Source organism: Biomphalaria glabrata, chromosome 6 (genome assembly GCF_947242115.1).
Source record: "Biomphalaria glabrata chromosome 6, xgBioGlab47.1, whole genome shotgun sequence".
NCBI lineage: Eukaryota > Metazoa > Mollusca > Gastropoda > Planorbidae > Biomphalaria > Biomphalaria glabrata.
This window is the reverse complement of record NC_074716.1, coordinates 19,788,605-19,815,487: the sequence shown is the minus strand read 5'-3', so window position 1 is coordinate 19,815,487 and position 26,883 is coordinate 19,788,605. Positions and strand designations below refer to the sequence as shown.

The 26,883-nt window shown below is 34.2% G+C and overlaps 2 protein-coding genes across 10 annotated transcripts in view; one reads left to right on the top strand and one right to left on the bottom strand.

Annotated features, from left to right (window-relative positions):
- Positions 1–13: 13 nt before the first annotated feature.
- LOC106067240 (ectonucleotide pyrophosphatase/phosphodiesterase family member 5-like) lies at positions 14–15,548 on the top strand. The gene is made up of 5 exons (XM_013226388.2): positions 14–52; positions 1,201–2,066; positions 4,957–5,139; positions 6,357–6,587; positions 8,601–15,548. The coding sequence occupies exons 2-5, from the start codon at positions 1,217–1,219 to the stop codon at positions 8,837–8,839; spliced, it is 1,503 nt and encodes a 500-aa protein (XP_013081842.2). The 5' UTR covers positions 14–52; positions 1,201–1,216; the 3' UTR covers positions 8,840–15,548.
- A 3,084-nt stretch (positions 15,549–18,632) lies between these two features.
- LOC106064580 (adenylate kinase 9-like) overlaps positions 18,633–26,883 on the bottom strand; it is a 50,379-nt gene continuing 42,128 nt past the window's right edge. For all 9 annotated transcript variants that reach the window (XM_056032186.1, XM_056032192.1, XM_056032194.1 and 6 more), the window contains 4 exons: positions 23,198–23,396; positions 22,565–22,663; positions 19,731–19,948; positions 18,633–19,523 (listed from right to left, as the gene is read on the bottom strand). In XM_056032186.1, the coding sequence (XP_055888161.1) occupies positions 19,312–19,523; positions 19,731–19,948; positions 22,565–22,663; positions 23,198–23,396 (728 nt within the window). In that variant the 3' untranslated portion in view covers positions 18,633–19,311. The remainder of the gene's footprint in view (positions 19,524–19,730; positions 19,949–22,564; positions 22,664–23,197; positions 23,397–26,883) is intronic.

Below are 26,883 nucleotides of genomic sequence, written 5' to 3'. Positions count from 1 at the left end.
GAGGAGAGCTTTCCGGTTATCAACGCTGTAATCATAACAACTGCTTCGCAATGTTTGTTTCTAAACTCTAAGATGTCAACTTTTACTTTTGTCAAGAATGTAGATCTAGAATCTAGATTAGATCTAGATCTAGTAGTCTAGTCTAGTCTTAGATCTATATTTTTAGATGTAGATCTAGATATAACCCCAATCTCTATGCCCAACATAATAATATGATAACAATTAAGAAAAAACTAATAATAGAATTTAGATCTAAAAACTAAATAGTACTATTAGTAAATATTATTATTTGTAGTGAGTGTCAAGTAGTGAGACTAAGGTAAATGTGAGTCACTGAGTAGACTAAAACTTGACTAGACTTATCTGCTTATCTACTTTTTAAGTTTTTACTGACTTAGTTTAGGAATACTTTTTCAAAAGCCTAAGCTAGAATCTAGAATTCTAGATACTAGTAACTTAACTAGATCAGTAATCATCAGTATCATCAGTGAGCACTAGATCTAGATAATCTAGATCTAAGTCAGTTTTGAGTCTTAGTCCTAAGAAGGCGCCTAAGCCTAAGTAGTTGATAGATTTAGATCTAGACTAGATGACAGATGTTAATATAAAATAATAAATATAGTTTATCTAGATCTAGACAGATCTGACTAAATAGAATATTCTTGAGTTCTATCAAAATCAAGTTCAACAATCAGTTATACAGTATCATTTATTTACTATCATTGTGTCTTTCAGTTTCATGATCATCCAACAACCTCGTCCTCCCTGTCATGAAATTTTAAAAATTATTTTAATTTTTATTGAATATGAAAGATTATGATCAATCAATCATTTTTAATCTATGATCTGAAGAATAAAAAATAATTATAATAATAGATCTAATCTAGTCTAAGAGTTCAGATCATTATTATTAATTAATTAATAATTAATTATATAATAATAATGTAATAATATTATAGAGTCTAGTTAAAAAGTATTAATGATTTAGAAATATTATAATATACAGTTTAAGCTATTTATAGATCTATAATCTATATCTAATACTACTAGATCTAAAGACTACTAGATCTACTAACTAGAATCTAATAAATCTAGCATAAGTTTCAAATAGACTCTAGGTCTACTTTTTTAAACCATCTTCTCAGTGTCAGTGAAAGATCTTAGAAGAAATTTTTGAAAAATGTGTTTTAAATCAAACAGATCTACATCTAGATCAATGCATCTTTTCATCGCAATTATATATTTACTGCATTTAAGCAGTGGTCATTCAGAAAAAGAATATTCATTATTATTGATTTCATTTGATGGCTTTCGATGGAATTACTTAACTGAAACTCATGCTGAGATTCCTACTTTAAAAAAATTAATGGAGTCAGGAGTGTATGCAAAAGATGGATTGAAAAATGTCTTTCCAACTAATACCTTACCAAACCACTGGTCAATGGTAACTGGCTTGTATCCAGAAAGTCATGGTGTACTTGATAATTACATCAAAGATCCCAACATAAGCAAACCTTTTATTCCCAAATTTATACAGCCTGACTATCAAAATGACCCAAGATATTATGATGCTGGTGGGGAACCAATTTGGGTTACAAATCAGTTTCAAAAATCGCATGGCAGAAGTGGAAGCATTATGTGGTGGGGAAGTGAAAATCTAGTGAAGTTTATGAAACCTACTCTGACAATGTCCTATGAGGACAATATTTTATTTAATGAGGCAGTAGATACCATTGTTAACTGGTTTACATCAGAGTTTCCTATCAACTTGGGCTTGCTGTACTTTCCAGAACCTGATTCTACTGGACACAAATATGGCCCAAATTCTGTTAATATAACCAAGAAAATTGAAGAGGTGGATAATGGGCTCAAATACCTCTTAGCAAAACTTGCTGAAAAAGATTTGCTAGATGACATTAATATCATTATCACAAGTGATCATGGGATGTCTGAAATAACAAAAGAAAATTTTATAGACTTGAATGACATTGTAGATCCTGCAAGCTTTGAATATTTAGGAAGTGGTAATGGCCCTTACTCCAGTTTGTCAATATTTCCAAAAGAAGGTAATTGAAATTTCAATGTTCTGACTATACTTATTACTTGTATTTGAAATAGGGGATTTCAATACTAAAAGTAATTAAGTCACACAATTGTCATTTTAGCTATTTAGTACCAAAGAATGAGTTAAACTGCCAAACAATGAAAATATGTTTGGGTCTATAAGAAATCAAATTTAGGGTTCTAGGTATTTCTACCTATATTCTTTGCATGAGCAATTCTACCAATGGTATTTAGAAGTATATAATGTATGAATATCTTGTTTAGTATAAACAAATGTGGTATTTTTAGTACCCTTTAAAGAAACTTACAAATTCATTCATTGTTTAAAAAAAACAACATAAAGTTAATTTGCTGAATCACTTTTCTCAAAAATATTTATGGCACAGAAAGTAAATGATTGAATCTTAAAGGCTTTTGCTATAGAGATAGTAACTTTAATAATAATAATGACTATGGTGTCTTTGTTGGGCTCCTTCAGTTGTAGAACATCAGTGGTTCGACTTGGAGAGCATTTTTTTTATGTGACTGTATAAAGAGACCTTTCCTTCCTCATACAATGTTGGTAAAGGTTTTGTTTGATTGTAGAGGCCCTTTTTTGTTTGTCTTGCTTTTTTTCCAGAGCTGAGGCCAATACCTAGTCTGCTGTCCATAGCTTTCTTTGTTACTTTCTTCACAAAGTTTGGTCTAGGGCTAGGGCTTCCCAATAGTCAACACTGTTTCCACTGCTTAGTCTAGGGCTAGTTCTTCCCAATAGTCAACACTGTGTCCACTGCTTAGTCTAGGGCTAGTTCTTCCCAATAGTCAACACTGTTTCCACTGCTTTAGTCTAGGGCTAGTTCTTCCCAATAGTCAACACTGTTTCCACTGCTTTAGTCTAGGGCTAGTTCTTCCCAATAGTCAACACTGTTTCCACTGCTTTAGTCTAGGGCTAGTTCTTCCCAATAGTCAACACTGTTTTCACTGCTTTAGTCTAGGGCTAGTTCTTCCTAATAGTCAACATTGTTTCCACTGCTTTGAGATCCTGTTTGATTACATTCATATTTCAGAGGTTGTGTGTTGTGGAATGTGTGTGTGTTTCTATGGTGACAGTGGGAAGAGGCTAGCGATTAGTTGTGAATGATGCAACATAGGTAGCATTGTCATCATTTGGACAGATGACTCCAGAACGTGAGACTGAAAGGTTGTGTTATTGTAGTGAGTTAGATTTTGTTAAAAATATTATTACTAAAGTCTACTACATTTTTTTCATTTTATAACAAGTAATTTTTGTCTATGTTTATAAATAAAGTTCTATTTTTGTTCACAAAAAGAAGTTATTTAAGTTATTAGAAGTTTTATCAGATAATATATATTACACCTACAACGGTTTAGTTGTCTGCCAGCAGTTTTGTGCTACAAGACAATGACTAGTAACAACATTGTGTTGATCAGTTTTTATTGTGTTCATCATGAGCTTTCATAAAGAATAACTTTAAGAATACATCCATCCTCCATCCAGTGGACATAACCAAGCCAATATAGGAGGCTTGTCTGAGGATGGTGAAGATGTTGGGAAGACCAGTTCCAGCAAGTGTGCTGTTATACATGTCATTTCAGGATCCATCTAAGGCAGTGCTTGTGAAATGAATTTAATTTTCACTCTTGCTTCACATAAGTTGATGACTCATTGCCATACAGTGCTTAAGAACTCTATTGTGAGCTTTTGGATGTCTTAATAGTAAATAAAAACTAGTAGATCAATTACATTTTGTCATAGTTTTTTTTTTTTGAGTGATCCACAGCTTCTTTTGTTGCCCACATTTAAAACACTATTTAAGTTTTCTTTCAAAATTAAAACATAAGGTTTAAATGAATGTTGTGGCAAGTACTTTGTATTGATTGGGTCGAAGTTGTTATTTAATTAACAGGGGAGAGCTTTTTTTAGGTGTATAAATCAATGTCAACCTGAAAGGTTTTTTTTCTAATTAGATTTTCAATGTAGATAGGTAAAGTTCATGAAAAAATGATTTAAATAAAGCATAGACTATTGCTAAGAAACTAGTTTGGGGAAAAACTCATAGGTAACAAAAAAATCCCAAATGAAATTTAAAAAAATGGAAATGGGTCTATGACCAATCACACAACTATTTGATTTCTTAGGATTTGGCTTTATCAACTAATCCATGTAGAGTCTTTTTGTTCTAGTAATGAAAGCAAAATTTCATTTGTCTCTTTCATTCTATTTTTCTCTTAACAGTTATACTGTGTGAATAAATAGTGATGAAGCAGGGACATTATGGTGTGGTCATTTTGGTGCCTCCATTTTGGCGCTGCACATTTTGTCCCAAAACGTTGTAGCCACATTTTATATGTTTATTTAAGCATTGAAAAAGAATGATACATTTCTATGTTTTGTAGGTGTTTGTGTTCAAAAATATTTAGTATGTAAAGAACAATTATTATTTTTGTCCATTATATTTTGGCTTTAAGTTTTTTGTATAATTTTTGTTCAAAAACAAAAGGAAATATTGATAACAAAAATGATGCTATTTTTTGTTCACTCAAAAATTTGTTTATTTAACTTAATATTTTACACACAAAAAAGATAGATGTGTTTTGCACTCCTTGTCTCTAATTTATGGGTGGAAGGAAGTCAATAGTATTGTCTTGGGTAAGAATCTGAAATATAAAAGTTTATAATATACATTCATGAAGTAGTCAAAACTTCTATTAAAACCATTTTTTTTTTATGTTTACTGTATAAAAATATTTTAATTTTTTTTCTAAAAATTATCATTAGAACTTCTGCCGAAATGGCCCTTGTCAAAATGGCAGTGCCAAAAGGACTGCAGTAAAATGTCACATATAGATACTGTGAATAGAGAAATCGACACTTTTTAAATTTTTTTTTAGGCAAGCTGGATGAAGTTTACAACCAGTTGAAAAGTCAAAGTGAATCCAAAAATTATCAAGTCTTTAAAGCTGAAGAAATTCCTGATCGTTTCAATTATAAACATAACAAAAGGGTTCCACCAATTTTAGCCTTAGCTAAGCCCAAGTACTCTTTTATATTGGGCGATGTGACACTTACTATAGGTAAGTTTGTTGAAGCATTTGTTTTTTTTTTTATTTTTACAATTTTTAAAACTAATACTCTTGTTTTTTTTTTACTTATTAAATTTAATGATCTAACAAAATCACCTGAGGGAGAATTTTAAGATGTGTATTATAATAATGTTTGAAATAGTTTTTACTTTTCTTTTGCCTTAAGGAATCAAAGTTTCTAATAACAGAAAGAGGGGCTCCATTTATTAGTTTAAATCTGAATAGCTTTCACCTTGAATTATTTGAGCATTATTCTCATTAAAAGACATTGTATGAGAAATAGAAATCTTTATTGACTGCTTTTTGGAATTGTTCATAAATTTTAACACTTGACAAACTGCCTATTTTTTTTTATTCTATTTTAAAAATGATTTATATGTAAATACATGCAATATGCCTTTTTAATTGTTCAGAAAACCATAAGCAGCTGTTTCATCTTCAAAATTTTTAAAATCATATTTAAACTATGATGGCAATGGTGGTGAAACCATAGAAACTCATTCATTTTATTTGTGTAATTTAATCCTGAGACACTTTATCTCCAGACACTTATTCTTGTATTGTCTAATGCTCTCTTCCCTACTCATTCAATCTAATCATCTACAATAAGATTTATTTTCTGTTGGTTAATACTCTCTCCAATCTAAATCGGGTTCTTGGATCTGTTCATAAATAAAGAAATGTAGGAAACCTTATGCTTATTAAATATTAAATGTACAATTGAAAAGGGAGGGGGGTCTTTTAGTGATTCTACTCAATTGTCCTCCTTCTTCATCATGAACCAAAAGAGCTTGGTGATAGAATAGTGCTGGCGGACATACTTTTGTGGAGAAATTATACAATTTGTGTTAGTTATTAGAAAATAATTGTCAGGACTGGCTAGTTTCTGTTATTTATGTCACATGCTCTAGTTTTGGCTGAGGAGAGGGTATTCATTTTTTCATCCTATCTGTTCTGAGTGACATGGTTGTAGTCCTGGGTGCATACACCTAGGGAGATGTTCATTATATATACATTTCATTAATCTGTTGCTTATTGGATTTTAATATGGTGACCATTACAATGTTGTTGTTTTTTTTTAAATCTGAGTTTGTTCATTGCTGAATTACTTAGTTGAATGAATTGAGTTTGAAGGCATTAAATTATTTTATTTATTATTTATATTATCTTTACACTGATCTCACTATTTCTTTTCAAATTGCATTTAGGTGGAAATCATGGCTATGATAATGAGGTGAAAGACATGCATCCTTTTTTTATTGCCACTGGGCCTTCATTTAAAAAGGGATTTAGCATAGATAGTTTGAATACTGTGGACCTGTATCCTCTTATGTGCCATCTCCTTGGGCTTCACCCAGCTCCAAACAATGGCAGTATGAAAAATGTTTCACAGTTACTTCAGGAAGGTCCTGAAAATACCATTTGGACATTTGGCACTTGTAAGTATTTCTGGGTATTAAATTTGTGTTTCTTGTGATAATTTAACTATTAATAGCACTTTGAAGAATTTGTTTTACTTAACTGTGAAATTAATAAATAATATTTTTTTTTTGTCTACATACATGATTTAAATTATACTTTAAATTATCTAAAACACTCAGACAAAAACAATTTGCTTTTAAATAGACAAAAACAATTTGCTTTAAAATTTACATAGTTCAAAAATGTTGTTTAAAAAAAGTAGTGGGAAATCTGTAGAGATTATCTATAGTGAGGATCTTTAGTGGGATGTCTGAAGTCAGTGTCTGTATTTGGTGTTTATAGTTTTTGTCTGTAATTGGTGTATGTAGTGGGTGTTTGAACTGACTGTCTGTAGTGAGTATCTGTATTGGTTGACTGTAGTAGCTTTCTGAAGTGATTTTTTGTAGTTGGGGGGGGGGGGGGGACTGTAGTGGATGTCTGAAGTGAGTGTCTGTAGTAAGTTTCTGTAGCATATTTTAAAGTAATTAAGATAGCAATGTTAGGTTTAATTTTTTTTTTCTACTGTCCATTTAGAACATTCTTTAACACGAGAACATCAGATTAAATACATTTTTGAACTTAAATTATAGAATGTGAAGTATAATTCAGTGAGGCTCAATACTGACAAATATTTTCTTCAAATACAATTCTCCATTACATAAAATGCATTTATTGAATAGTAGATCCTGACATAAATAAGTACAGCCTATCCAGTATTTGGCTCCTTTTTGTCTCAGAAGGCAATGGATGCGCCCAGATGAGGCGCTGGTTTTGGTTTTGTCTTGAGATGGGGCTGAATCTGGTGCTGCTAATCAAGCCAGTTCTAGAGCGTCAGACTTTGCCACAATTCATGCATTTGTATGCCTCTGATTCAGGGCTAGCGGACATGGCAACTTTCTTTTTTTCCTCTTGATTACAGCCGCTTCATTTCTTTTGCTCTCAGTGAGGATCGTCCCAGCATGCAGTCTGTCTCCATGCACTCTGGTCTTTGACTATTTCTTCCCACATACTTTTGTTGATGTCTGTGGCTCTTATGTCTCGCTTGCAGACAGCTCTATAGGCTAGTCTTGGGCAGCCCTTGGGTCTGACTCCTTCCACAAGCTCAGCATATAAGATATCTTTCGGAATTCTATCATTTGGCATGCAGGTGACATGTCCGAGCCAGCGTAGTTTTCTTTGTGTCAGAAGAGCATACATGCTGTTCATATTGGCCAATCTCAAAACTTCCTGATTGGAGACATGGTCCCTCCAAGAGATGCGTCTCAGGCAGCAGAAGTGGAAACTATTCAATCTGAGCTCTTGGTACATGTATGTTGACCAGCTTTCACTGCCATATAGAAGAGTGCTAACAACACAGGCATTGTAGACTAGAATTTTGTTTGCTGTGGTCAATTTGGCATTTTCCCAGACACGTTGGAGAGTTTTGCCAATGCTGTAATAGCTTTTCCTATTCTTTTTGTCAGCTCGATGTCTAAATCTAGGTTACTGGCAATTGTTGATCCCAAGTAAGTAAATTCCTGCACCACCGTAAGGTGTGGTTCCCTATATGTATCACAGGTATTTCTGTGACGTTCTTGGAGAGAATTATTGTAAGGTTAAACTCTTGACAAGCAGCTGCCAAGACATTCACTAGCTTCTATAGCCCTCCTTGTGAATGAGATATGAGAGCCTGTCTAGTATAACCTGGCCAAAGGCTTAAATCTAGAAACACGTTTGAACTTTTTCAATCCCCCAACCCTTTTATATGAATGTTCATCATTCCAGAAAAATCTTTTATAGACTTGCTGTATCTGTAAAAATATTTCTAATCACTATTGTAATTCTTTACACATATTTATAGTTTTTAATATATTAAAATGTTCAGGATTGTATTAATGCTATTTTGTCCCTGTTGTTCTTAAGTTCCTTCCACAGTGTAACCAAGCCTATTTTCATTTTTATGGATACTTCTTTTTTTTAATACTTTTAGCTAAATGTACTTTTATTTTCAGACATTCTAGTGCTGATAGTTATTGGCAGTGTTGGTGGAGTATTTACTGTAGCTGCTTGCCGCCACCATCGGTATTTGAAACGAAGAAGAGGTCCACTGCCAGCTACAATCAAGTACTCTACTCCAGGAGGAGCTGCCAAAGCTGCTCTTCTGTCCGCTGATGATGATGATGAATTTGATGATGCCAATGACAACACTACAGATGATAAAATGTTAGAGTTAGTAACAACTAAATGGTAGCAACTTTTGTTGATGTATATGTGTGTGTGTGTGTGTTCATTCCAACTATTAAGTGATGCTTGTGTAATCATTCCAGTCCCAATCAGAATAATGTCCATTTCATTACCATGTATAGAAATATCAGCAACACAATAACTATTTATAGATTCTTAGGCTACCTTAAAGTCCCCAGTTAACTTCACTTTTTTTTTTTATTGTATTCTTTAACTAGAAATGTCATCATAAACTTCACATTTGATATGTCTTTGACTAGTCAAAGCTCTCATAATTAAACAATCAATATAATCTTTGACTATTTCTATTAATATCATGTATTAAATGTAATATTTCTGTAATCTTTGGCTATCCATTCACAAAGTTCTCATTTACCTTAATAACATAAGTATAATCTAATTTTTATGTTTATATTTTAGTTGAAATCCTTTTTTTTTTAATGCTCATTGACACATTAAATTTTAATGACCTTTATCTAATATTTAAATAAATCAATTCCTGAAGATATCAACCAAACTAAAATCTAACTTAATATCAATCAGCTAATATACTAACATTTTCAATTAACATTGTACCCTTCAAGAAATGTGACACAACTAAATAATAATTATAACACTTTTTTGAAATAAAAAAAAAAATGGCAATCATGTAAGAAGTGAATACACAATGACTATCACATTGACTAGACCATGACTGCACGTTGACTAGACTGCCTGTGACCTACAATGTTACTGCACTATGATTGCTCTCTTACTGCTGCACCATGTATCACTCTATGATGATACTTGAACAGTACTTGACTAAACTTACTGTACTGCTGCACCATGTATCACTCTATGATGAGACTTGAACAGCACTTGACTGTACTGCTGCACCATGTATCACTCTATGATGATACTTGAACAGTACTTGACTAAACTTACTGTACTGCTGCACCATGTATCACTCTATGATGAGACTTGAACAGCACTTGACTTTACTGCTGCACCATGTATCACTCTATGATGATACTTGAACAGTACTTGACTAAACTTACTGTACTGCTGCACCATGTATCACTCTATGATGAGACTTGAACAGCACTTGACTGTACTGCTGCACCATGTATCACTCTATGATGATACTTGAACAGTACTTGACTAAACTTACTGTACTGCTGCACCATGTATCACTCTATGATGAGACTTGAACAGCACTTGACTGTACTGCTGCACCATATATCACTCTATGATGAGACTTGAACAGCACTTGACTGTACTGCTGCACCATGTATCACTCTATGATGAGACTTGAACAGTACTTGACTAAACTTACTGTACTGCTGCACCATGTATCACTCTATGATGAGACTTGAACAGCACTTGACTGTACTGCTGCACCATGTATCACTCTATGATGAGACTTAAACAGCACTTGACTAAACTTACTGTACTGCTGCACCATGTATCACTCTATGATGAGACTTGAACAGCACTTGACTAAACTTACTGTACTGCTGCACCATGTATCACTCTATGATGAGACTTGAACAGCACTTGACTGTACTGCTGCACCATGTATCACTCTATGATGAGACTTAAACAGCACTTGACTAAACTTACTGTACTGCTGCACCATGTATCACTCTATGATGATACTTGAACAGTACTTGACTAAACTTACTGTACTGCTGCACCATGTATCACTCTATGATGATACTTGAACAGTACTTGACTAAACTTACTGTACTGCTGCACCATGTATCACTCTATGATGATACTTGAACAGTACTTGACTAAACTTACTGTACTGCTGCACCATGTATCACTCTATGATGATACTTGAACAGTACTTGACTAAACTTACTGTACTGCTGCACCATGTATCACTCTATGATGATACTTGAACAGCACTTGACTAAACTTACTGTACTGCTGCACCATGTATCACTCTATGATGATACTTGAACAGCACTTGACTAAACTTACTGTACTGCTGCACCATGTATCACTCTATGATGAGACTTGAACAGCACTTGACTGTACTGCTGCACCATGTATCACTCTATGATGAGACTTGAACAGTACTTGACTAAACTTACTGTACTGCTACTGTTGTTGGATACAACTTTTTTGTCTGTTTTCTACTTTAATTGTAATCAGCATTAATGATCATCTTATTAACAACTCTGCATTAAATTTGATCTTCAAGTATCCATTAAATCAATGTAACTTTACCGGTACAGTTGACAAATATACACTTCTGTTATATACAGTTGACAAATATACACTTCTTTTCTATTTGTTTTGTTGTGTTAGCCATATCTTTACTTTCCAGCTTACATATCTTAAATCTTAACAATTCATTTTCCTTTTTAGAAAAAAAAAATGTATATAAATAAAAATATATATATACTTGCATTCGATACCGGCTACACTTGTTGATTTGTTCCCTGGGTACATACTGTTTATGTTTATCAGTTACCCATTTATAAATTGCATCCTTCGCTTCTTGTCCCTGGTAATGGATATTTTTATTTGGCACGTTATTTCGTATGTGCTCTTCTTTTTTCTTCTTCGTTCTCATTTTACATGCCGGAGGGTTCAGATCAATAATCCTATATCTGAGATGAACCGCGCAGTGGTTTCCAGATCAAGCAGTTATCCATATAGTTTTTGTTCTGTAGGAGGGTTTTGGGGCCAGAATCTTGTTTGGGTCTCATGATATAGTATGCAGCTTTGAAGGACATGGTCATCATTCTCTGGTGATGCTCCACAAGGGCAGGTTTTGCTTGTCCTGACTTTAAGCTTCCGTATGTGCTCTGAACTGTGTTCTTGATGGTCCTGGGCTCGAACCTAGCTGGTCATCATGCTGTAGTCTTTTGGAGGTTTGCGGTAGGCTGTATTAATCTTAATTCTGAAAGAACATCTGAAACATGTAAAGCAATTTTAGGCCATGTTGTGCCAATAAACCCTTCAAGGACCATCTATTCCTCTACCCATCCAAACCCAAAAGGGATGCTTGATACTAAGGTAATAATAAAAACTAAATATAATCTCTCATTATTTGACAGATTTTCAAGTCAATTTTGAAATATTCTATGGGCTCTATGTTGCTTTTTTGACCATAACAGGTTTTGAAAAAGAGATGAGTTATTCCTGGTGTTGATCTATGTTAAGAAATAAGTGAGTGAAATTTCACATTTGTTTTTTAAATTAAAATACCCCCCCCCCCCCGAACAGCATTTAATAATGTAAACAGTTGAGATCTAGTTTTTATAGGTCCTCACATTTACAGTGAGAATTTTGTTGGATATTTTTATTTTAGATACATGCTGATCTAATATTATATTATAAATTACAGATGTTCCTTCTTAACAGAAGATAATCATAATAAAATAGGCCTAGTAACTTCAGATGCTTAAGACTTCGTACAGATATTCAGCAATCTTGAAAAAAAATATCTCAATTTGGTTTTATTAATTGCTTTGGTTTATTTTGACTGTGCCTAGATCTATTTAAAGTAATGGTTGCCTGATAGTGCGGTTTTTGCGCCGGACTGTCTTTCGAATTTATTGATGGTCGAGGGTTCAAATCCTGCCTGCTTCCATCCCCCGTAGTCCTGCGGGAGGTTTGGACTAGGAAGTAAACTATCTTCAACTCTGAAGGAACATCCGAAACATGTAAAACAAACAAACAATGTAAAGTTCCCCTTACAGACCTTGTGCTCTAAAGGGCAGATGATGTAAAAGTCATCTGTTTCTGTGGCCCATGGTTAACTGGGGTGTCATGTGGCCAGCACAACAACCAACTGCCTATACTTTTACCCAACTAATGTCATGTACCCATTACAGCTGGGTAGACTCAGAGGTGCCCAAAGATTCCAAATTAAAAATCCCATTCTTCACCAGGATTTGAAACTGGGACCCCTGGTTCAGGGGCCAAGGACTGTACCGCTAAGCCACCGGGACTCTAGATCTATATGGTAAAAAAGAAAGAGAGAAAAAGAGACTATGTGTAGAATAAATAATTAGGCCTATACAGGAAGTAGAACTTTTTTGCTATTTTTTGCATCTTAAAATAGTCATACAAATAATCGTATAAATATTCAGCAATCTTGAAAAAAAAAACAATCTCAATTTGGTTTTATTAATTGCTTTTGTTTATTTCAATTCTTGTGTGGATCTACTTGGTAAAACAAAAGGCACATATGTAGAATAAAAAATTAGTCCTAATAATTGGAGCGAAGAGGAAGTAGAATTGTTTTAGAAGGGAGTATTATGCTATGTTGGCTTTAGGAAAAACCTATTGGGCCAAAAAATGAGAATAAAAAATAGTTTTTCATAAATTTTTATCTGCTGCGGTTTTGAATGTGAAAATAGTTTAGTTGTTCTAGACCCAAGGTAAATAAATGTTAGTTTAAATTTTCATGTTTATATATAATATGTATATTCAAGATAGATAAATATATGCTTATTATGAATATTTCATATGTTTTTTAAGATAGATAAATATATGCTTATTTTGAATATTTCATATATTTTTTTACATTAAACAACTGACTGCACATTCAGTCCTATAATTTTTTTTATAGTTCTCACTTTGATATATTTTCTTTTTATATTTCACACTATTATCTTCAAGTGAACCTGACAGTAAGTTAATGTCATGATATTCTAAAAGCTGCCTATCCAACGACTCTGTGACTAACTTTGTTTCTTGCTCTATGCAAGTGATATTAATTCAAACACTCGCCTTTCTATGAGAGAGGTGCTACTCCTTGTCATTTTAAAGTTGTAAATGTGGCATTTTGTTGACTTACATTTCCACATTTTTATAGTTTTTATAGTTTATGTTCATGAATGCTGGCCCACAATCTTGTTGATGACCTTAACATGGAGATAACCAGAGTTGACTTAGTTTTGCCCTTATATTTCTGAGTATATAATTATTGGAATTGCAAAAAATTGTGTATACATATAAACAATTAACCTTCTGTGTTAACATATATGCTGGTATTTTGTTGTTTATAATTATTTTTTTATAAGGACATATTGAAAACCAGAGTTGTTGTAAATGATGATAGAGGATCATTGCTTAGAATGAAATGAATTGGTGTCATGTGAACATATTTACTAGTTGGTTGGTTGTTTTCACATAAAAACCACTTTTATATCATATCAGTCATTTTGTTTTGTTATTGCTAAAGAACTGTGCATATTCTGAAAATTTTAATCAACCACCAGCAGCTGACTTCAACTGCATCAGATAGGCTAATTATGTAGATCTTAGCTGATTTGTTGAAGTGATCTTTCTGGATGTTTGAACCTGAAGCCAATGCCTTTGTGGGTGCTTATGATTTAATAGTTTACCAAAGGTATGGATTTTGTTTTGAGCTTGATAGACCAATCAGTGATTGTAAATAGTTGATTACATGTGGGCTTTGATCTTCTTTGATTTATTTGTAGTACAAATGTATTTTTTTAGTTGTTGGTAGTTGTAATTTTGTAAAGTTATTTAGCTGAGTCTTTTTTGACTTTGTATATTGGTTTAAAAAAAAAATTGAACAATTTTGTTTAAACTTTGAAATTTTCATTGCAAGAGAAGTGCGTTGGAAAGAATGACTTCATTGTTTATGACATGAACACTTTGTTCTGATAGGAATGTACACAACAGTGCTTATTGCAGATTGTTTCCATTGACAACCTTTGTGATCAGATTCTTTTCATTTCATTTTAATATGTATGTCATCTGAACGTATTTACTTAGAATGTTTTCTTGTACCTTCTATCAATGATTTGTCTTACACATTGCATTCATAACTAATTCACCAATTCATAATATATTTGTGTGTCAACTTGGTAGTGCAAAGAAACATCTTTAATACACAATGTATGACTCGCATGGAATTTAAAGACATTTTTGACTTATAAAAGTTAACATTTTCAAAGCAGACTGTACATTTTATGTCAAAAATTTCTTTTTCTAACGAATTTTTTTTGTTTTACTTTAGACATAACTAACTAGACCAATCTTTAGTTTATAGAATATAATAACTGGCAGTAGAACTGTGTATGCAAAACAACCTTTGGATTATGATATTTATTTTTATGAACAATGACAATTAATTTGGTAAAATTTGATCTGTTTTTATGTGGGTGCATTTATTGGAATTCCCATAAGAAATTCCCATAAGAAAAATATTTGAATAATTTAAATGAAATGCATGTTGAAAGTTGCTTTGTATAGAAAATAAAATTCTTTGATTTTTTCTTTTAGTGGCGCCTGTAAGGTGAAAAGCCCCAATTAATTTGGTGTATTTTATTCCTCTATCACTTTGGAAATTTCAAAATTCAATTCAATTCAAATGCACCAAATTTTGTGATCGAGACAGCTGGAGGTCACTTACTAAGGCCGCAGGATACACATTTGAGACCAAAAGAAAATCTGCTGCAGAGGACAGACGTAGACAGCGAAAAAATCTAAATCGACCACTGGCGGACAATGGTTATGCCTGCGCTGGATGTGGCTAAATATGTAGGTCCCAACTGGGGCTGCGAAGCCACGGGAAAAACTGCATTTCTCATTAATCTGCGGACTTGAAGACAAGCCTTTTCATCAAAGTAAAAGACATCTTCAAAGCTCTCCGCAATTAAAGTGTAAACAATTTATAAATCACGCATAATACAATAACCTTTTTTTTCTTCCATAATAAATCAATTTACAAGTGTTTATAAGAGTGGTACTTTTTTTTTAATAGAACCAAAATTATAATGCTCCAAGAGCAAAAATACAATAAAAGTAAAAAAACATTAGTAGATTTAGAAAGAGAAATTGAAATCTTTTTTTTTTTGGACATTGCAAATTAAAATCGACTAATATTTATGAATTGCACTTTAATACAGGTACTAAAAATTGTGAATAGAGGCCTACAAGTTTATAGCGCAACTTTCCTACTTATAATCTCCCATATATGGGCCATCGGAAGAAGGGATGTTCTATTCAAATCATCATGTACAGTGACCTGTAGAACTAACAGAACATTAAAAGCAACTTTTCAGATTGATAGTTTCGTTGCCCGATCTGTCGATCATTTTCATTATTACAAAAATGTTTCTTCCAAAATGAGTGTCGGGTAAATATCTTTCCCAAATCATTCAACCGTACGTTCGGTCACCTCGCCGTTGTGGGATTTTCTTTGCTAGAGTTTCAAGATGGTTTCCCCATTGTTGTCAACACTGACATAGATATGTTTAGAAGTTAAAGATGCGAGAGACAAGATTTGTTACGCGCAGAGCTTGATGAGCTTGTGCCGCTTATTTCATCGGCTCCAGAAGCCTTGGTTAGGTTTTACTCATCGAAATAGTAAGGTCACCTCAGGTCACCTCATCTTCGCTTACACAATTGATGCATGGTTCTTGTTTTTCCTTAGTAGAGTGATGAATATGTCTTTTTGAAGGTCAATAAAATCTTTGTCGAAATGAAAAGTCAGTTCGTTGGTGAGTTTCAAATCATCTGCCTCGTTTTGAGCGAGTTTTGAGGCGCAGCCGGTTTTCTTTGATCCCTCCCAGCATACTTTTAAGTTGTACTCTGAAAGAAGTTCTCAATCTTTTCTTTGTATGGTTTTTTCACTTCAATTATTTTGTAGTGCTTTTTAAGCATTTAGTCTACATGAAGAAAATCTTGCAATGTTCATGCTCGCTGTATTCAAACAGTTAAAAAAAATTGTGCTCGAGTGATTTCTGTCAATACTACTTCCAATGATCATTTTGTATTGATTGCAGTTGTTGGTAGCGTGACGTTCATAGATCTAGCTTCTTATAGTCAAGCTGTAAATGTGGGGACCTATTTACTTGCATTACAGTTCCATGGGCCAACCTGCCTCTCTTTGTAGTTTTGTTTCTATATATCTAGAGGTTTAGGAATTCCTCTCTCCCTTTTTTTGTTAACGTTATAATATCACAGAGTTCTTTGTGTTGTTTCTTTTGAAGATTATAAAGTTGCAAACTGTGATGACTGGTGCCAAATGAAATTAGGATGTATACATTTGATTGTAGGCCTATTCCCGAGTAGTGCTATATCCTCCAGGTCCATCAGTTGGTTTAATTCACGCCATGGAATATCGAATGCAGCATCGTGACTTTTTTCATGACAAAATCAAAAAGAGGAGTGGAGATAAGAAACATCTTTGTTTTACTCAATGTTGAAGAACTCTGTTGTTCCATCACCTGTTTTAATACAATAGCTTGATATGCTGTCGGCTTCAACAGTCTGTAGATGAGAGACTCAGAGAAGAACAAGCAGCTAGGCTTCCGAAGAGGCAGATCATGTGCAGAGCAGATCCTCGTTCTTCGAAATATCATAGAACAAAGTCTCGAGTACCAACAACGGCTAACGATCAGTTACGTAGACTTTAAGAAAGCGTTTGATAGTGTCCACCGAGAATCACTATGGAAAATAGTTTAGAGAATACGGCATCCCAGAAAAATTCCTCCAGATCCTAAAACATCTATACAGTCAGTCTAGTTGTTGCATTAAAACAGAAGAGGGAATAACAGAGGTTTTTTAGCATCGAGACAGGGGTGCATCTTATCTCCCTTCCTTTATCTCCTAGCCATTGACTACATAATGAGGAGAGCAATGAACCAGACTGCCTTTGGTATTCCATGGCGTGAACAAAACTGAATGACGGACTTGGACTTCGCCGATGACGTTGCACTACTCGGGGCTACAAATAAATGCATACAAGAAATGACGGAGAGCCTAGATAGCCAAAATTGGCCTCCGCATACACTTGAATAAGACTAAAATTTTGCGAGTGGGATATAAGGCAAAGGGTACCACGGTCAGACTTTGTGAGTCAAAGCTTGAAGAGTTGGACAAGTTCACGTACCTTGGCAGCTTCATAACAAATGATGGGGATGCCTACCATGATGTAGCGTGCCGAATGAAGGCAGGGAGCATTTTCTAAAGGCTGCAGCCTATTTGGACTAGCCAAGCCATTGGACTCGAGACAAAAATACACCTTCTCAACACAATCATCATTCCAACTGCAACATATGCATGTGAGACATGGAAGTTATCTGTCGAAATTGAGAAAAGACTAAATGTGGCTCAACAAAAATGGCTGATATGGATTGTTGCAGGATACCATAGAGTCTTGCTATTTTCCAGAGTGATTCTCGTTGGATGCTATTTAACGTCTTTTTAATCTATCAAACTGATCCATCATCAGCTTTTGTTGGTATTCCAGATGAAAAACTGCTCAGTTCATGATCTGCTTTTTGTGAAGCCTGCCGGCTCTTCTCTGAGCATTTTATCTACGGCTGCTTGTAGTTGTCATGACAGAACTGACTGAACACTTGACCTAGAACTGAGAGGAGGGGGGATGCCTCTCCATATGTTGCAGTCCACCAGGTGGCTCTCATTGCGAGGTTTTATTCTCATTCCTTTTTGCCAATTTTCAGGGACTTGAGACTTTCACCAGAACAGATTTAGGAGATCTGCCATTCTACCAACAATGTATTGTCCTCCTTATTTTAGCATTTCTGCTGACACACTGTCTAGATAACTGAAGGCTAACTGTGCCCTTGTAAACAAAATAAAGTAAATAGGCTGCTTAAATATATTGATGATAGCCATTACCCATTACAGGAAAAAACAATATGCCAGTTTGCAATGGACAAATGAATTATTGATCCAAAGATAAAGTGTTGACACATCTTGAATGAAACACAAATTTGTTTGACAGTAAATGGATAGAAGAAATATGAGAATTTGTTTGACAGTAAATGGAAAGAAGAAACATGAGACTTCAAATACTTGACCTTTCTTTTTATTTTGAATTTCAATTTCACCTTATACAAATATTGGCCTTAATGGTAGAAGTATTGTTTCTTCTGTTATCATAATGTGATAATGAAAAGTTGTATTTTAAAACAAATAATAAAAGATAGAACAAATATAAACATTAGTATCACTTCACTGTATAAATTTATAATATGATATATACACTGCTCATAGCCTCTTGTAAAATTTATAAGGTATCAAATAAATAATAAAACATTCAATACATATTTCAGTTCCCATATTTCAGTAAATTAAAAATTAAACCCTATCAATAATTAATTTGAGTAAAACTAATTTAAATATTTAAAAAATGCATTGATTAAAAAGCTAGATACCTCAGAAAAAAAAAAAGCTTTTGTTACTTAAATTCAGTTGAAAAGTAACAAAATTTAGGCTGAAAAGCTGTAATTTGTACTTTTACTGGACCATTCTGCTCACATGAATATATGTATTTATTTTCAGGAATCTATTTTCAATACTGCATCATAGAAAGTTGTACACAGAGATTCAATTTCTCATCAAATATTTTCTGTATCCCCACTTTCTATGAAAAGAAATGGATGTAAATTAAACAATAGCAGAAACATTACAGAACAAAAATCACAAGAAATGACAAAATATCATTCCAGTTCCGTTCACTTGAAACAAATTTCATTTGATCCATGTTGGCGTGGGCTCCACTCCTCGTAAAGCAAAAAATGTCTCCAGCTTGGAGTCAAACTCTTTTGGTCTTTCATTGGGATCTCTGTAGCGGACAGTCATGTTGTTCCCCAGGTATTTAATCAGCTCACATGTCTCTACAAACTGCTGAAGTTTCTGCTTGTACTTTTTGCGAATGTACGGAGAGGATTTGGGATTGAATGCTATGGAGAATTAGAATGCAATAACTCTTGAGAAACAAAGTCTAATACAGTCATTGTAAATAGTTAGAACAAATATTTTTCATTTTCTGAATGAAAATATTAATTGGAGCAACTTAAGTTTGATTTTTCAATGAGAGTGAGAAGAATGTTAGGATACAGGAGAAAAACAAAAATGATTAATTCTTGAAAAGTTGTAGCCCAATTTACCTTTCAAGTGATAAGCTACATAGATAAGTGCTGAGCGTGTTGAAGAAATGAAGGGGTACTTAGGTTTCACATTTCCAGCAGCTGTTAGAGCCTTAACCATGGCAATAGCACAGGTTTGTTCCATAAAGCCTAACATAGGAAGGCTTGCAAAAGGTAGCTCTTCTGGTTTTGGAGGTTGTTTGTGTGGTAACTTCATGTTGGCATAATTTTCTGGTAATCTATGTAAAAAAAAAAAAAAAAAAGGTTAAACATTTTTCAATGCATTAAAAAACAATTGATGGTCTGTTTTTTTTAACTGTCTGTGTCACCACAATCTTCAAACTGAAAGAGTTTACAAAAAGTATATAAAAATTAAACACTTAACCCAAAAAGTAAGCAGACAGCTGCAGAGTGAATACATAAACAATGTAATATCTAAAGATAACAACAAAAACCTATGGTCATACATTAAGTCTAAGAAAATGGAAACAACAGGCGTAGCGCCATTAAAAGATGAACATAACATAATACATGATAATGAAACTAAAGCAAACATCCAAAACAAATACTTTGCATCAGCATTCTCAGCACCAGGAGACAAAGACATATTACTGAATTTGAACCAAGTAGACAACATAGAAGATATAGTAAATATAGTAGTACAAGAAAATGGAATTCAAAAACTATTAGCCAACACCAAACCAAATAAAGCGTCTGGACCTGATGGTATTCCAGCTAGATTACTCAAAGAACTAAGCAATGAGCTAGCCCCAGTGTTCAAAATACTCTTTCAGGCATCGCTTAACCAGGGCAGAGTACCAAAGGACTGGAAAGAAGCTAATGTCACCCCCCTATTTAAAAAAGGAGAAAAATCTGACCCAGGAAACTACAGACCAGTATCACTTACCAGCATCACATGTAAAATCCTAGAACACATAATATGTAGCAACATCATAAACCACTTAGACAAACATAATGTCCTCACCCCATACCAACATGGCTTTAGGAAATATAGGTGATGTGAAACATAACTAATAGGACTAATTGATGATTTTTCAAAAGGTTTAGATAATAGTGAACAAATAGATGCTATCTTACTAGATTTTTCCAAGGCTTTTGACAAAGTTCACCACCATAGTTTGCTTAAAAAATTAAAATATTTTGGCATTAATGGCCCACTGCATCAGTGGATTAAAGATTTTCTGATAGGGAGAGAACAAACTGTAATAATAAATGGCTCTAAATCAACACCAATAACAGTAAACTCAGGTGTACCTCAAGGAACAGTCTTGGGTCCACTACTTTTTTAAATTTACATAAATGATTTACCAAATTGCATTAGTTCAGGAACAAAAGTCAGATTATTTGCAGACGATAATATATAGAACAATAAAAACAACACAAGACACAGATATTTTACAAAGAGAATTAGATGAATTACAGAAATGGGAATCAAATTGGAGCATGTCTTTCCACCCAGAAAAATGTCAGATGTTAAGAGTAACAAAAAAACTAAAACAAATTAATTCCACTTATCTTATTCATGGCAAACCAAGTAACACAGACTAAAAACGCAAAATACCTAGGTGTTATAATAAATGAAAAACTGTCATGGAATCCACATATTGATGAAACTATAAACAAAATCCAACAAAGCATTAGGGTTTATTAAAAGAAATTTCTATAAATCAAATAAGAACATAAAACTAAAATGTTATTTAACCTTGGTTAGGCCAATAATAGAATATGCATCCTCCGTTTGGAACCTCTCAACTCAAGAAAACATTAAGAAACTGGAACAGACACAAAATAGAGCAGTGAGATTCGTAACAAACGAATATTCACATTTAACTAGAGTAACACCTTTAGTAAAATCACTAAATTTAGAAAGCCTTCAGGACAGAAGACTCAAAAGTAAAGTAGCAATTATACATAAAACACTGAACCATAATCTTCAAATACAAAAACAAAATTTAATAAAATACTCTGAAAGACACAAAGATAAAGGCACATTCCTCGTCCCATATGCTAGGACAAATTTGTACAAATGCTCCTTCTTCCCTAGTGCTATTAGAGCATGGAATGGGTTACCTGAGCTAGCCAGGAAAACCAGTGACTTGGCAGAATTTAAGTCATTGGTTAATATGCATGACTAAATGCATGACGCATAGGATGTAATCATCTTCTTTTTTGAAGTAACATCTGTATTATATAAGATAAGATAAGATCTTTGTTTTTTTTGTAAATTTAATACACATACATATGTTGGTCTCCATCAGTTGTATGGTTCTTCTCATAGAGCTTTTTCTATGTGACTCTAAAAGCCCTATTCTGGACAGACACTCATGTACTCATACAAGGTAGTGTTTGCTTTGGCTTGCCTTTCTTCCAAAACTTTCTTTGTCACCATCTCTCTCCACATAGTGTGGACTATGTCTTCCCAGCAGTCAATATCTATGTCACTATTTTGAGATCACATTTCATTACATCGAAATGTAGGAGGTGTAGACAATCAGTTTTTCTAGTTTCCATCACGAGTTGTCCATAAATGTTGGCATACATATAAACAATTATACAACTAGATGTAATGGGGAATCTGTGTTTTGTAAAGTCTTTGCGTAATACAAATTCCTTTTCGATATCTTATTACTTCACAGTTGCATTAGATGTTTTACAGTGATTTCAGTTTTTAACTGCTAAGTAATGCTTCCACAAGTTCTCACTTAAATATAATTCTTTGAAATTCACTGGAACTCTCACAAATCAAGAAGTAAACAAATGACTAGTAAAATCTATCTTAATGAGCTCTGTGAATAAATGTAATTTATTTAAAGGATAAAAGAGCTTTGACTTACTTCATAAATTTGTAAAGTTTTTCTTCACTTTCCATCAGGAAAACATTGCCTTTATATTCAGCCATGAATTCTTGACTTCCTGGAACCAGAGCATCATATCTGCAAAGAAAATAGAGATAATCATGGTTGCCTGGTTGTGCGGTTTACACGCTGGAATGTCGTTCAGATTCATCGATGGTCCCGGGTTCAAACCCTGCCCGCTCACATCCCCCGTCGCCCTGCTGGAGGTTTGGACTAGGAAGTAATTATCTTCAACTCTGAAGGAACATCCGAAACATATAAAACATTTTAAATAAAGAGATTAGGTAAGGGAGCTAAACTAATAGTATTTCCTTTCAATAGATCTGGTACAAAGTGACGATGTTTTTCAATTCCACACATTTGATAAAAGAGAGAAAAGGGCTAAGAGTTTGGCTACATGCTTTAGCTAATTTTATTTCTTCATTACAAAGTTGGACAATGTCCAGAATGTAAGCTATTATAAGTACACTTTTAATCATCCAATTCTACCTCTTAGCAATAGTCCATAGGTACAAAAAAAGATTTTGATTTTTTTTGACACAGCTAGCATTTTTCTACAACATAACTATCTAAAACAGAAAACAATTAGATATTGAAGCAAAAAATATTAACCTCATCTTTCCATCAAGATAAGTTACTGGACAATATCCAAGTATCTGGGCCTCTCTTCCATTCAGTTCAGCTTTTGTAATTCTGTGAGGAAGTAACTCTGGTTCAGGTAACTGTCTAGGAGCTAGGGGAGGGACATACTTTTCAGGCTCAGCTAGGAACATTTCAAGCTCTTTCTTTCCAGCCATCTTGTAATATTTGCCTAGTCAGAATCAAACGTTTAAATTTAAAAAAATTAATTATCTTAATTTTCATAATAAAACTATATGACTTTAAAGTTAATAAAAAATGCAAGTTAGGACAGTAGAGAAAAAAAAAAGAGGATTTTAAAGCATTCTTGATCATGTTGACATTGTTTATATGAGTAGCTTGAATGATTCCCCTTGACTAAGGGACTGAATGTTGGGAATGTTATGTGTCATGTGTGTTAACATAGTGTGTAAATAAAGTCACTCATGAATCTGGCGTTATAGTGTTGGCGTTGTTTATTAAGTGTAGCGTTCCATGTTTAACAAATGGTAGCAGAGCTGTAAGTAAAATTATTTACTTTATTGATCCAATTTGAAGTAATAATGGCTACTAGGATAGAGATTCCATCATTTATTAAAGAAAAGCCATACGAATTGTATAAACAAGAGTTACTCGCATGGAATGAAATAACTGACCTGAAAGAAGAGAAAAGAGCTATAGCCATAGCCCTTTCACTACCACAAAGCAGTGCATCTGGGATAAGAGACAAAGTGTTCGAACAATTAGACCTATCAGAGCTCAAGTGTCGGGAAGGCTTTGAGAGACTTTTGCAGTTTCTTGACAAGAACTTGGCCAAAGACGACCTCGCAGATAGCATTCACAAATTTGACGAGTTCGAAGATTTGAAACAGGGGGAAAACCAGTCCATACAGGATTTCATAGCAGAATTTGATACAAAATATAGTAGAATAGAGAAGAAAAAGATGAAACTGCCACCTGAGATTCTGGCCTTCAAGTTACTAAGGAATGCAAGAATAACTCGAAACGAAAAGATGCTTGTTTTGACTGGAATGAATTTCGCCAAACGAGAGACCTTGTATGAGGAAGCTAAGTCATCTTTGAAAAAGTTTAAGGGAGAAGAAAGTAAGCTGAAGGACCAAGAGGCATGTATCAAACTTGAGCCAAAGTTTTTGGCTGATAATGAAGAAGCTTTATGGGCAGCGGGATACCAAAGACGCGAGAACTTCAGTAGCTTTGGAAGACGAGAAGATCAGACAAAATGTAACTATAAGCCTAAAGTCGGACATCAAGTAAGAAGTGGAGGACAAGGAAGGGGCGGCACCCGAGGTTTTGGATTCCCAAAAGCTCAACGAAGTTTGAAAAACATAAACCCAGTTGGTCCCGACGGAAATGTCTTAACATGTAAATCATGTGGATCATACAGACATCTTTTGTCCAAGTGCCCTGACAGTTGGGAAAACATGTCTAAAAGGGTCAATGTTGTAGACCAGGAAGAAGAAGCCTGTTTGTTCACTGGAAATCACAAAGATGAAACTTTCCAATTAGGTGTCGAAGCTTTTAACTGTGCCGTATTGGACAGCGCATGCAGTAGTACAGTGTGTGGAATGACATGGTTGGAGGCATTTTTGAGCTCTTTAGATGAAGAGGACCGCAACAAAGTGAAGTTAAGAGAAGGTCACAGAATGTTTAAGTTTGGTGGTGGGACAAAAATAAAATCAAAAGGTGAATATGAGTTACCTGTCACAGTGGCTGGAAAGAAGGTTAAGCTTGTGACTGATGCTGTAGAAACAGACATACCATTATTACTCTCCAGATCTGCTATGAAGTCAGCAGGAGTAAAAATGGATTTAGAAAATGATACAGCTGTTATATTTGGGAAAGAGGTTGCCTTAAACTTAACATCATCTGGCCATTATTGTATTCCCATTGACAAGACAGAAACAATTCAAATTGAAAAGGTCAACACAGTAAAAGCATTCGACGAATCCCCAGAAAAACGCAAGGTAACTATTAGAAAACTACATAGGCAGTTAGCTTACCATCCAAGGGATAGATTTATGACTTCACTTCAAGATGCTAACATTCGGGGTGAGGGTTTTGAAGAGGAATTAACAGATATAGAAAGAAGCTGTGAACTGTGCAAAGTAATTGCTAAGACACCATCACAATCTGTAGTGGCTTTTCCTATGGCCAGAGACTTTAATAAAAAAGTTGCAATGGATCTCAAACAATACAAAGGTCAATGGATACTGCACTTGCTAATGAAACTTGAGACTGAAATTTCAGACGTAGATCTGGAAACTCTATTCTGGGCAAATATTGCTAAAAACTCTTTGCAAATGAGAAATGGTTATAGTAGCCATCAGCTTGTGTTTGGTAGAAACCCTAATTTACCAAACATTCTTCACGCAAAACTACCAGCTTTAGAGAATAGCACAACAAGTGAAGCCTTTTATAAGCAACTGCCCGCTCTCCGCGAGGCACGTAAAGCTTACATTCAATTAGAGTCAAGTGAAAGAATACGAGCCCTGCGTTCTAAAGTTCGAGCATCAGAGCAGGTGTTTCAAAATGGTGACAAAGTTTTTTACAAGCGTGAAGGCAAAGAGAGATGGTTAGGACCCGGAAAGGTGGTATTTCAAGATGGAAAAGTTGTTTTTGTGAGACATGGCGGTGTATTTGTCAGAGTGGCACCAAACAGACTTTATAAAGCAAGCGTGGAGGAGGAAGAGAGTACAGAAGATAATGAGAAGAGGACAAAAATGATTCATGACGTCATCAAGAGTGGTGTAAGCGAAATATTTGATGGAGATCGTGAAGTTATTAGAGATGAAAGTAACACAAAGACAGACATTCATTCTGTAACTTGTTTGAAACCAAATGAACAAATAGAATACAGAATGGCCAAATCAGAACAACGGACCATTCTCGAAAGAGCAGGCAAAGCCACAGGAAAGTATAAGTATTGGTATAACATAGACAATCATGTGGACAAAGAAAGAAAAAGTGTTGACCTTAAACGAATTGAGAGGAAGTATTCAAGGGGAGGCAATAGCGACAATGTATGTTTATCAATGGTTGAATCAAGCAAAGAGATAGATGAAGCCAAACAATTGGAGTTATTGAAATTAAAACAGTTTGAAACATATGAAGAGGTTGAAGACTGTGAACGAAATGCTATTTCTACACGTTGGGTTATAACAATGAAAAATGGTTCACCAAATGCATGTCTAGTTGTAAGAGGATTTGAAGAGCAAGACTTAATACCAAAAGATAGTCCAACTGTTGCTAAGGGTTCCATGAGAATTTTTTTTGTCAATTGTGTCTAGTAAACAGTGGCTGATTAAAACAACAGACATCAAATCTGCATTTTTACATGGAAAGCCCCTGGATAGAGAGGTACATATTATACTTCCAAAAGAGAGTAATACTCCAAGTAATGTTATTTGGAAACTGAAGTATGGACTCAAGGATGGTGCAAGACAGTTTTATTTAAGTGTCAAAGAAGAGCTTATTGAACTTGGTTGCAAACAGTCAAGCACTGTTCACATTAACGACTGATGGAGTTGTATGTGGCATCATTTGTTGCCATGTCGACGATTTTCTTCATGCTGGCAATGACGTTTTTGAGAAGACTATGTTTGAATTGCGTCACAGATTTGTGGCAGGAAAGATAGAAGAGCGAAATTTTTATTACATCG

Excerpts from the sequence above, each read along its gene's own strand:
- LOC106067240 (XM_013226388.2), top strand. The coding sequence starts at position 1,217 with ATGCATCTTTTCATCGCAATTATATATTTACTGCATTTAAGCAGTGGT. Across the intron at positions 5,140-6,356 it reads CGATGTGACACTTACTATAG|GTGGAAATCATGGCTATGAT; the intron begins GTAAGTTTGTTG and ends AATTGCATTTAG. Across the intron at positions 6,588-8,600 it reads CATTTGGACATTTGGCACTT|ACATTCTAGTGCTGATAGTT; the intron begins GTAAGTATTTCT and ends TTTTATTTTCAG.